Here is a 13,530-nt window from a genome sequence, read left to right on the forward strand (position 1 = left end):
TTTACTAGAAAATGTCGAAACGGATGGCGAAAGAATAGGTAATAGTTTTTTCAAGCAGCATGGATTTATCAAAGATTACCAAATCTGAGATTTTAATAATGGATGAGACTTTCTCATTTGTTCTAGTACAATTTAACCAAATATTTACTATACACGGATAGATCAGTCTTGGAGAAGTTCAAAAGTTCATTCCATTAATATATTGTCTACTATCTCATAATATTAAAGAAACATACAGAAAAACTTTTCAAATAGTTACGAAACCGATCTAAAGAGATTCCTCTTTAGAAAACAAGGCTTGATCCTTCAGTAGTATTAACGGACTTCGATTCCACGGAAATAAATTCGTAGTTCGTAGCTCTTTTCCGGATAGCAGCCACTTTGGACGTTTTTTATTTCTAGAAGCAAATCCAGAAGCTAAAGCCGGCGAACGTTGGACGTAGCCACGCTATGCTCCCGAGCTCTGATCTGCGGCGTAAAATAAAGCTTGCTATATGCTTCATTTAGAATTGGAACAAACTTTTGCTCATATTGTAGCGCTCTTGGTGGACGGATTTGGAAGTTCTTGGTGCCCACATGTCGGAAATTTTGTTAGCTTCACCTATGTATTTTTGACATTCCGCAAAACGACAGTATTTTGTAAAGAAACAACATGGAAGCCAAAAGAAGGAAAAAATTGTGCAGTTATTTACAAAATCCATTGTGGTCTGGATCTAGGCTAGCTAAACAGCTGAAATTTCCCAGGAATACCGAATGGCGCATTATCAAACGATATAAGGAAACATTGACATTGGCCAAAATCCGTGCTCGAAAGCTATACGACCGGGTGCTAACCAAGTTCGACGGGTATCTTCTGATGGACGATGAAACCTATGTCAAGGCTGACTTTGGGCAAATGCCAGGTCAAAAATTTTACTTGGCTTAGAAACGAAGATCTTGAATTCAATTACAAATAACTGAAATACACGCAATTGTTTTTGTTCCAATACTATCTGAAGCAAACTTTACAATTAAAAATATACCACGAACTACAAATGCCATCGAGGGATGGCACAACAAATTCAATTCCCAATTTAAGGGACAAACAACGGTTAAATTTTATGAAGTTATCAAAGCTTTTCAACAAGCAGAATGATCGACAGCGGCAGAATGTCTAAGAATGCTTGAAAGAGATGAAGTGAACAAGAGAAATAAGAACAGGAATGGTGCGACCACTGACTCAATTTTGATTCATTTGATTGTAGCGCCTCAACCGAGCAAAATATGACAAAGTTATGCAAAGAAGAAAGCGTATAACTGATTCAAAAAACACAAATATCAAAACGACCATAACGAATATAAACGACTGTACGCTTCTTTTAAACAGGAACACCGCCAAGCATATACTGCATACCTTGCAAAGATTCAAAATAATATAGAATCTGATGCAAAAAGCTTCTGGAAATTTGTCAATGGCAAAAGCAAACCGCTCCAGAACCATCGTTTCAAAAAAATATTAATATATGCCTGACCGCATTTCAAGGTCAAAAGACTAAAAAACACGAGTTTGGTCAAACCGCTTCAGATCAAGTATGCAGGGACAACCCCATCGAGTCCGCAAAGCGCCGCTAAGGTTGTCGCTGACTTTCAAATCTCGAATATTGTCCTCGCCAGGAAACTACCACGATGGAATCTATCACTTCCATTGAAGAGGAAATCAAGCGTGGAATGCGTTCACTTGATCCAACCAAGTCATCTGGTCCAGATAGGATTCCCAATAAACTATTAAAAAAGTGTTGCAATTCGTTAGTTATCCCGCTACTCAATTATTTAACTCATCGCTAGCAGCAGGAAACTTTCCCAGCTCATGGAAAATCTCACAGCTAACGCCAATTCATAAAAAGGGATCTAAATTGAGAGCAGAAAACTATAGAAGCGTAGCTATTTTATCCGCGATCCCGAAATTGTTTGAAGCACTTGTTTATAGTAAGTTATACTCAGCTGTAGAGAATTGGATACTGCCAGCTCAATACGGATTCTTCAAGCGTCGATCAGTGGTTACAAATTTGTGTGAGTTTACCACAAGAGTCATAGAATGGATGAAAACGGGTTACCAAGTTGATTGCGTGTATAGAGACATGACGAAGGCCTTCGATCTTGTAGGAATTCAGGAAGTGTTGAGCGCGGTAGCGCATGCTGGCATTGGTGATTCGTTGATAAGGTGGATCCATGGATACTTAACCGGAAGAAAGCAATATGTTAGTGTAGAAGGTGCATGTTCCGAACCATAAACTGTAACGTCAGGTGTATCGCAAGGTAGTCATTTGGGACCACTTCTCTTCATCATACTAATGAATGAGCTGCTTATCGTAATCAACAATACTTTTATATAAATTTACGCGGACGATGTGAAGCTTTTTTATCCAGTTAGAAAGAGGGAGGATTGCTTAATGCTCCAAAGTGACCTGCAAGTTTTTTGGCAATTCTGTTGTAGATGCAAACTTCAAATCAATCACAAAAAATGTTCTACAATAACGTTTACTCGTTGTTCGAGCCCAGTAGTATTTGATTATACCTTAGATGGAAATGTGATAAAGAGGATGAGTAAGGTTAAGGACTTAGGAGCTAACCTAGATACAGATCTAACTTACAATGACCACGTTAATACGCTGGTTTTGGAGTGTCTTGCAGTTTTTGCTGTGGCGAGGAGATTTGCAACAGAACTAGATGATCCTTACACTATTAAATCCATCTATGTAAGTCTAGTTCGGTCAAAGCTAGAATTTGCAAGCGCTGAGTGGAAGCCAATGTACGCTACATACATGAAGAAGCTTGAGTCCGCTCAGAAAAAAAATATTAAGTGTGCTGTGAGAAATTTAGGATGGAGAGGGCATCTGCCAGAATATAGAGACTTGTGCGCCTAGACATAGACACATTGGAAAGTAGGTAGGGTATGTTGCTGCTTCGTCGTAATTGCCTATTCCCGTCCTATTCAACACAAAATAATAAAAATATCAGCATTTTTATGACACACAATGCAAAACTAGTTATTCCCTAATATTTCAGTTTGTTGTCTATTATACGCGATCAATCAAAGTGGACTGTAAACTATTTTAATGCTTTTTATCATTAAAGAAGTCCTACCAGCCAAATTTCCTACGTTTTTTGTGCGACGAAGAAGAAAAGGTCGATTAATCGTTTTAATTTCCGTCATTCATAAATGAAAATAACTCACGCAGGGCATTGTCGTTATTCTACAGCCAGGGAAACTTGCCTGACCTGAAGAAATTTTGCAAAATAACATTCGTCATGCCGTCCTACACAAATACATGCGCGTTAGCTTCGTAGACATTGTTGTGATTTTTAGCTCGGACGATGAAACATTTTGATGGACGGATTTTAAAACGGTACAACGAATTGAAGAAATAAAGTCAGTTGCGTAATTTCAATAATATGCTTTAATAATCGCTTTTCAATGATTTCAAAGTTCGCGGAACGGAAGGTAAGTGTGTTTGAGTCAAATCAGCAGCAGAGCTTTTGGAGTATTCATTAAATCCACCTAAGAAATGATGAAAATTAGAGTGGCTTTCCTTACTACGACGGGAATTAGAAATAAAACCTACCAGATTGCGGACATTGGTTTTTTTCTCAATCTGCAGAGGGGACGATATGATAGTGATTATTTAAAATCTAGAATAACAGTGAACCAAAGTTCGGTAGTTCTTAGGAGATCTAGGCTCTTCACCTTAGACAATCGACGAGCTAATTATGCCCGTAATGAGCTAGCTTATCGATACATGATGCTCATGAATAACTTTAGAAATGTAATTAATCGTAATATGTCATTGGACACTATAAAGCAAAAACTATAAAGCAAAGGCTATTTTTAAGAGGCCAATTATATTAATTTTAAATCAGAAGACGGGCAAGCCCATATATCTGGATAAATTAATAAATAAATAAATGGGGCATTTGTAGAACTAGTTATTATATACAATTTTGCTGAATAAAGTTTTACTATATTTTTGTAGTTACGAAGCTAAAATGCTAGTATCTAATTAGTAACTAAATGAACGATCAAAATTGAGTCAAAGTGATCGGACCATCCCTGAATAAGATCGCCTTAGAAAGAGATCGAAACTAAAAAATATAGCTACCAGAGAGAGGAATATTTCATTAATCGAACACATTCAAGCCATTTTCGCTTTATTAATAACTAGGATGACCCATCATAATATACAGTGCAATAGCACGTATTAAATTTGATTAGTGAAATAGTTTCAAAATTTGTAGTTTTCTCTTAATTAAAACACGTGTAATCTACAAACGAAGCAAACGGGACTGAGATAAAAGGGTGAAAAGGTACCAATTTTAAGGAACGTGCTACTCGAGGGGGAACAGTACTCAATTTTAGATCCCAATTAGATTCGGTCAAGCCAAAACTATGGGTCCTATTTTATAGGTTACGTCGAGCAACTGGACTCCACTCAGTCACGTCGAGTGTCGAGTCCGGGGAGAACGGACAGCATAGCGAGTGCACGGAATGGCGTGTGACGTAATTCAGTTAAAATTATTTTTGGGAGAATAAATTTTTTAAATAGAAATATTTTCAGTTCTTTAAACTCTCAGGTTAGTAACGTATGACTCAAGGTAAACAGAAAATGATTGTCGATCTGAGATTGTCAATGTTCCCGAGTTTCATTCGTGACAACAGATATGCGATTTAATCGTTGGCATGGCAATAAGGAGCTACAAACAGTTGTTCCTTTTAGTTTCATTCAATCTAGGAGAAATAAGCAAAAGCACCGAACCGCTAATAACGTGAAGTTTGATTCTAATACCTAGGTTAGTGATGTTTAAATAAATTTAAAGGATTTTAATGATAAAATAGGGTTAAACACCACTGGTCTAATCGCGATCAAAGTAAAGAACAAAATACTATACTACATTTTATTCGAAAACTCTATACTCTGCAGTACATCCGTTTCCGGTTGTGACACAATCAACTAGGAGAAATCTTGATTGACGACGCAAGTTGAAATAGATAGAATTTTCTTTCTAGGAAATCTTTATTATCAAAAATGACTGAAGATAACTCGTGGGTATTCGATTCCCTGGTCTGTTTCCTGCATGGTCCGGTTTGGAATGCACCGCTGCAAACTTTCATCGAGGATAAATCGATAAGTAAGTGTTTTTTTTGCGCTGTAATAGCAGACAGATAGTGACTCATCACACTTTACCCCATCTGCAGTCTTCGACCCGAATGTAACCGCCGACGAGGATAACCCGGAATTCCGCAAGGTGCACGATGAGTACAAGAATCTGGTTGACTACATGCTTGGCTCGTTCATGGAGGAAATGCAAATCACGCCGGAACAGTTCGAGTTCGCCTGTCTGGAAGGCCGCAACACGGTGGCAGCCGAAAAGTACTCCGCGACGCAGGCTGGGGAAAATGAAGGTGATAAAACGTTTTCCTTCCACCAAGGCTTATTTCAACAGATTTGGGCTGCGAACGATATTCGTATCTTTATCCGCATGATGACGCAGCGAAACGTGGAAATTCAACTGCAGGCACTGGATTTGATTGAACGGCGGCAAGCTTCGCAGGGAGCATCGGTTGAGACTGATGAAGGTGCGGTTGGACAGCAGACGTCAACCTCTGATAGATTCCAGCCCGAACAGGAGGTTGCGATTGAAAGCGGGCGTGCAGAGATTGCAGAGTAGGTGATGACTAGCGAATTGCTGATGTAATTTTTATTGTTTGTTTTCTTCGTACGCTACAGAGGAAGCACGTGTGACGCTGGCATTGAGCAGGATATTATTAGGTCAGTTGAGGATGAGGTAAAGGTTAAGCCGTCATTTGGACCCGCAGACAGCGTTCCCACAGGTGGTGAGATCGACAGTGTGGACGATAAGTTTCAGCGTTTGAATCTGTTTTTCGAACAGGATACGGTAAGAATATAAAGTTTGATTATTGAAAAATTAGTGATCAGTTGCATGCTGCTCCTGTTTGATTTAAAAATATTTAATGAATTTTGTATAGGTGAACAACGACGACATGAGAAATAGGCAAGAGTATCTGCGTGCACAACGGGATAAAATTCTTCAAATTAAGAAACAGGCTCGCGCACGCCAGCTGAACGAAACTATCAAGCGAAACGAGCGACCTGCCTCGGCGCAGGCTGCTCAAAAGATTCTGGAGAGTGGCGTACCGTTCGGTGGTGGTTCAGCTCAACCGGAAACGTTGCCAGAGTCCTCACTGCAGCTACGTAAAATGCTTGCCGAGAGGTTGCGAAACGAGATTGTCGAGCAAAAGTAAGCCGTTATTGATGATACTAATGCATCAAATTTGGCTGATTGTTCAGGTTAGTCTATAAAACCATTGAGAAACTGGAAATCATTTATAGTTCCTTTCTGAATATCCAGCCAATTGAATAATAAAATAGTAAATGGTTGATGCAGCTTATTAAACTACATATTAAAAACCAGAGTTACATAAAAAGGATTGTATTGAATAAAACAATTGCACTTTTTGTAGAAATTTGGTGCTGTTATTATCAATTAGGTACGTGCTTTAGTTTAGTGCTACGTAAAAGCAGCACAGTGTATTGCTGACAATGAAGTATTTAATTCATTAAAAATTTATTTAAAAAATAAACATAAAGTAATTTATAATGTAATAATGACACTGTGATTATGAAAGCATTGTTTTGAGTAAACGTTACATTACAAATTCTTGGATTTTTTTTATTAGAGTGGTTTTAACCCAGAGGGTCATTCACCACTTAATTATTGGATTAGTTTGCTTTAACTTGCTGCCATATTGCTTGTAGGAAGAGGTTTTTGGCAATGGTTGCCAAATTAAAATATATCGAGATTTCGTTGCGATACTCGTTTTATTGACTGTTCATATTCTTTATTTTTATTCAGTTTAAGAACATAAACATTAACTGCCAATAATATTTGAAATTAAATAGACAGATTAAAACACAAAAAAATAAAAAACCGTGTTGCTACTAATACTACTACTAATACTAACTAATTCGGAAAATATACGGAATAACCGGAATAAACGGAAAAAATTGGAGAAATTCCAAATAAATAGTAGAAGTAAACTGGGTTCCTCCAAGAAATTTTGATTTCATCGCAAAATAGTACACAACATTAGAGCAATACTTATTTTAAAAAAGCTTATTATATGTATTTTAAACATGATTGGTGTAAATTAAAAGTTAGTGAAGTGGTGAGCTTTTTGCTGGTTATATTGTATGGTACATTGCACATCTGCCGGGCCCAAAAAGTGCGTTTGTCAACTTTCAGTAACGGATTTCCAAATGTTTCTCAACAAGTTTTAATAAATGCCCACTATGTTTGCAAAGTTAATTCACGATGGTTAATTCATTTCTTCTGGTTTTGTCTTGACATAATAACATTGTTTATCACTGTTATCTTGAGTTTGTTTACAACCGACGGAGGGGAACAGTAGAAGAAAGTAATGAAACAAAGGTGTTGATGGTGTCCAAACAAGAATGGGACAAGGCGTGGAGTGGAAAGAGCGAAAAATTAGGTGAAGGAGGGTGATTGAAGCAACGCCTAAGAAGTTGTGCACCGTTCCTCTTTATCCAAGCTGGGGAATCCGCTGTTCGAACTAAGCTATAATTGGAGCCAATTATACCTGGGAATCCGGTCCGGACAAGAATTAATGCAGACGTTAACCCTTGAGTAACAGCTAGCATTAAGCAGATGGAGCTTTCCGAAAAAAATGCTCTGAAATCATCAGGACAGAGAGAGCTATGAAAAGCAGGTAAATAAGCAGTAAGTTGTCACTAACAAAACTAGATACCATCTTTGTAGATTGGTCCGCTGGCGTTCCCTGATATGATGAACAGCTGAATCTTTTTGCCACACGTACAGATTGCTGGTCTGACAAAGACTTTTTGTGTGGGGAATTTCTACCGTTTTTTCTTCCAGACACTCTCGGACCGGTTGAGATCGTTAGGGAAGTCCTTCGGCGACTAAGGCGCTCCACTTCACGACGGATCAGTATTTACCCTACGTCAGTTAGGCCATTTCAAATTTTTTGTCACCCCCTCCCCCTCTTCCCCCCCCTTTGAAATTGGCTTGTAAAATATTTGTAATGACCTTACTAGACAAGTTCCGGGAGTACAACTTGCAGACTCATCTTCTGTTTGTGGACTTTAAAGCGGCATACGGTTCAGTCAAACGAAATGAGCTGTGGCACATAATGCTAGAACATGGTTTTCCGACGAAATATAAAATCTATACCTATAAAAATGGATTTCTGTCTATCCGTATGTTCCTTATAAAATCGAAAACTACTGAACCGACCGGAGTGAAAATTTGCATGTAGGGTGCCAGGGAAGGTTCGTATGATGGTTAGAGACCCCTCCCCCCACTAAGAGGGGGGCTCCCATACAAATGAAACACAAATTTCTGCATAACTCGAGAACTAATCAAGCAAATGGAACGAAATTTTACATGTGCGTGAATTGAGACCCCTCCTCACTTTAGGGGGGGGGGGGCTCCTATACAAATGAAATACAAATTTCCTTTTTCTATGGTGAATTGGGACCCCTTCCCTCCTCCTATACAAATGAAATACAAATTTCCTCATAACCCGAGAACTAATTAATCAAATGGAACCATATTTGGCATGTGGGGGGTTTTGGAGGCAGGATTTTTTTAATGATGGTGGGTATAAAATGGGGAAGGCAAATGAGGAGCGCCCAATATAGCTCTAACCATCCCAAGCCCCTACCTAGCGCCTTCACGTGGTCATACCTGGTAATTCCCTATTGAGTAGCCAAGCTAGGAGGTGCGATGGTGGGTGGTTCCCGGCTGCCTGATCTCAAAACCGCGGTTTTGGACAGACGGCGGAGCCACACGGCCTAGCTAATAGGTAAGCCTAATAAGTTATTTTAATTATTTTTTTCGTTTTAGCTTATGAAGCATCTTCAGCTATATAGTAAAAACTTTGGCCAAAACGAGTTTTAATACTGCACGTGGATACCAGAATGAAAAATTAAATTAACTATTAGAAGCATTTATAGAACATCAAAGGACGCTACTCTATTCCATACGAAGGACTGCTGGTGAGATTGTTCTATTTTTACCCATATATACCACATTTCATCTTAATATCATATTATTAACAGTATTATTATTGATATCATATATGTGGAAGGCTGAATGATGGAGTGGATTGCCAACCTGAATCCTTAAGGTCTGAAGCAAATATGGCACTTCTCAATTCAAAACAAACAAATCATCACGAGGGTTAAAGTTGGTACAGCGAAATTGATTATTACATGGAAGGATCCTAATGCTGGAAGACGACTCTTATAACCCCGGAATGCGCATAAGTGCCTCTGCTTGTGGATCCGCCTAATCCCTTTTGGCCCTTCTGTAACAGCATTAGTGTGAAATTTGAAAATCAAATTTGGATCTACTGTAATTCTACCCACATACATTGGCAAGTCCTTGAAATGATGGTGGCTTTCCCCTACTACTACTACAGGATTTTTTTTGATGATGGTTTAAGACCCCTCACCCTTGTGCTAGGGGGATAAGGATTCTCATACAAATAAAACAGACATTTTTACGTAACTCAAAAACTAATCGAACTCGAGAAATTTTACACTCTTTCATAAAACATTAATCAATAACAAGACCACCAAAAATTATCAATAGTAACATTAGATAATTTAGCGCGAGACGGCCACTGGTAGCGAGTGTTGCCGGCGACCTGCCGTCGGAAGCGCCAGTCACTGTGGGAAGCAGCCCCCCGTAGAGATCAGCTCTATCTAGGTTTATTTATTTTCCTAGATCTACTGACCTCGAATACTTTCCTTCAGTTGGGTCACCCCTGCGAAATGGTACTTTCTAAGAAAAGATTTTCCGTGAAATGGTACATCCCACGTAAGGTTTTTCGCGAAATGGTATTCTGCGAAACTCTATATTCCGCCGTATGGTCAACCGAGAATTGGTGTTTCGCAAAATGGTATTCGGCGAAATGGTTTGTAATGATGGCGAATATTTAAATGCTATCCGCTTTATTTTATCAAGCTAAGCAATGGGGGGAGTGGTTTTCTACTTTACTGTAAGGAAAATTTGTATATTAAAACATCCATGAACTCCCCAGAAACTTGCAAAACTCGAGATTGTGTCAAAGGTCATCTGAAATTCACGATTTATGTACAACACAGTTTAATTTGTGGCAATACGAAGTTTGTCGGGTCAGCTAGTAATAAAATAAACTTAACTTCAGTGCGCTTGGACGGATTAGATAATCCGTTCGCAAGAGGTGGTATCCAAAGATCTCCGCCGATGGATACGAGTAGAAGCGTCAGCGTAAGCGGAAAGGGAAGCGACACCCCTGTCGCTCTTTCTGCATGTACGTCGGACGCAGCGATGAACGGCCCGTCGCTAATAAAAGCAGCACCCTGGCGAAGGACCTGAAACAAAGTCTGCTCATTAGAGTGTCCCAAAATAGCACTATGTCAGAAAACCCGGGGGCTCACCCCTCAAATGATAGCTTAGGGTGTCACAACAAAACTTTTATATGACGTCATCATTGGTTGCCGCGATTTAGGGGTCGCACATTTGAGTTTTATGAAAAAATGGCATTTTTCAGGAGTAGATTCAAAAAAATAGTTTTAGAAATGTTAAAGTAGGTGAAACAAGGTACTTAACTATTTTTTTCACAATCATTGGGATCTGATACATTTATAAAAAAGTCATGGAGGCATATCTGGAGTCATATTTGGTTACAAAAAATTATTGAATTCGGGAAAAATTTAAAATTTTCGAAATTTCATTTAAATAAACGTCAAAACAGGGTATCGAACAGTATCTCAGAGTAACGTACGTATACTGTATAGATGGGAAATTTTATGACGAACAACTTTGCCGAGGAAAGTACGGACGTATGTTCAAATCTCGCTGAGGTATTCACGTTTTTCTAATGGCGGAACCAAACATATTTTCACAATTTTCAAATTTTAGTAGTTCCACGTGAAAAAGGTAAATGATAAAACTTGAAGTATTTATTCTAAACGTTACCTACGTGTTTGATAGGAAGAAATGTGCACCTTCCAAAGAATTTGGCACCAATTAGGCTCAAGAATCACTTTCAAAAAAGGCGTATTTATTTTAATATGTACTATGTTTGAAAAATCGTATCTCCCGAAACTAGGGTTGCTCCAAAATGATGCCTAAGCGTGAGTTGTAGAAATTTGATTTTCAAACCTGAAAAAATAAACACTGAAATTTTTTTGACGCTTTTTGTACTATCAGTAGATGGTAGAATCAGCAAGGTGTATTCATACAAATTGAAAGGTAATATTTATTCTAGTTGCTAACTTGGTAATATAACACGGATAACATATGAAAAGGGCACGTTTAAAATAAAATAATAAAATATATTAAACTTTTTTTTTTCAAATATCTGAAATACGGCTGTATTTAAAAGATAATTATTATTTTGAACACGTGTTGTTAAGCACATTCGAAGTTGTTCTTCAAATTCAAATTACATATATGTATAACGAGAAATATAAGAATAATAATAAGAAATATAATAATAATCTTAGGTTACAAAATATTCATAAAAGTCGTTGTTCTGCAAAATCCTTTGACAAATGTACGATTTCAGAAAAAGCGTCAAAATGCATCAAATCACCACTATTTTTCCAAAAAAAATATTCGAAGTTTTTCCTGTATATTTTAATTTTACATTTTTTCCTTACTTTAGAACATAGTTAATTTTTTTCGGTGTTTATTTTTTCATGTTTAAAACTAAATTTTCAAAAACTCACCCTTAGGCTTCATTATGGAGCAAACCTAGTTTCAGGAGATACAAATTCTCAAACATAGTACTTATTAAAATAAATACGCCTTTTTTAAAAGTAATTCTTGAGCCTAATTGGTGCCAAATTCTTTGGAAGGTGCATGTTTCCTCTCATTAAAAACGTTCAGAGTAATAGTTCAAGTTTTATCATTTACCTCTTTCACATGAAACTGCTAAAATTTGAAAATTACAGAAATGTGTTTTGTTTCGCCTTTAGAAAATGGTAAATATCTCAGCCAGATTTAAAGATACGTCCTTACTTTCTTCGGCAAAGTTGTTCGTCATAATATTTCCCATCTATACAGTATAGCTACGTTGCTTTGAGATACTGTTCGATACCCTGTTTTGACGTTTATTTAAATGAAATTTCGAAAATTTTAAATTTTTCCCGAATTCAATAATTTTTTGTAACCAAATATGACTCCAGACATGCCTCCATGACTTTTTTATGAATGTATCAGATCCCAATGATTGTGAAAAAAATAGTTAAGTACCTTGTTTCGCCTACTTTAACATTTCTAAAAAATTTTTTTTTAATTTACTCCTGAAAAATGCCGTTTTTTCATAAAACTCAAATGTGCGACCCCTAAATCGCGGCAACCAATGATGACGTCATATAAAAGTTTTGTTGTGACACCCTAAGCTATCATTTGAGAGGTGAGCCCCCGGGTTTTCTGACATAGTGCTATTTTGGGACACTCTACTGCTCATGCTTCGGAGCACCATGCGTGTTGCGACGAAGGAGCACAGTGAACTCGAAGCGCGAGTAAAAGTGGCAGAGAAAGAAACCGAGAAGGCGTTAGAATCGAGGTCTGCACAAACGGATGCCTGCCCGTCAACGACTGATCACACCGTCGCCCTTGTGACTACGGAGCAGCCCGAGCAGGAGCGAAGAGCATAATAATATCAAAATGTGTTATTCGACATCGAATAACTCATATCAAAATTTGATCTTGTTTTGGCTGACATGGTTGGTAAAATAACAAAAAATAATATCAAAATTTTACTCCTTTAAGGCCTTAGGAATAACTACTTGTGTTATTTGAATAACAAAGCAATAACATGACTGTATTCAGAGTTTAGAATAACTTATTTTAGTATTATTATGGTATTTATTATTCAATACAGTAGTATATGGGATATTAAAAAATCATTTTATAATATATTTATAATCTAAAATCTCTTTAATCAATAAAAAAAATGTATGAAATATATATCGAATGTCATTTTAAGACCAAAATAAGATATGATAACAAAATCAGTTATTAAACTCATCTTACAACCTACTTAATAACAAAATATGTTCTCAATGTATCTCCATATCTATTCAATAACAAAATATGCCATTATAATACAGTTGGATATTGTTTTTATATTATTTTGCTCTTCGCTCCTGCTCGGGAATCCAACGACAACAAGGTATCCACCAAACGTGCAAGGCAGTCCCCAGGGGAAGAAACCCCGACGGGCCCGAAGAAGCGCTTGATCGCAAAGGGTCGCAAGCCAACTGAAGAACCCACCAAAGATAACAAGACGCAGCTAGCGTCCGACAATCAGTGGGAATCAGTGAAAAAGAAGGCCAGGAAGAAAGAGGAGGATCGAACTCCCCCGAAAGTGGTCAGAAAAAAGAGAAGCAAAGGCGATGCCCTTATCCTCAAAACTGAGGGACTGAGATATTCGGA

General features: G+C 37.7%; 1 protein-coding gene across 1 annotated transcript; it reads left to right on the forward strand.

Annotated features, from left to right (window-relative positions):
- Positions 1 to 5,060: 5,060 nt before the first annotated feature.
- On the forward strand, positions 5,061 to 6,298 carry LOC128745489 (cilia- and flagella-associated protein 36). Its single transcript, XM_053842563.1, has 4 exons — positions 5,061 to 5,163; positions 5,231 to 5,699; positions 5,763 to 5,931; positions 6,023 to 6,298. The coding sequence occupies exons 1-4, from the start codon at positions 5,061 to 5,063 to the stop codon at positions 6,296 to 6,298; spliced, it is 1,017 nt and encodes a 338-aa protein (XP_053698538.1).
- The last annotated feature ends 7,232 nt before the right edge of the window (positions 6,299 to 13,530 follow it).

This window comes from Sabethes cyaneus, chromosome 1, assembly GCF_943734655.1.
Source record: "Sabethes cyaneus chromosome 1, idSabCyanKW18_F2, whole genome shotgun sequence".
NCBI lineage: Eukaryota > Metazoa > Arthropoda > Insecta > Diptera > Culicidae > Sabethes > Sabethes cyaneus.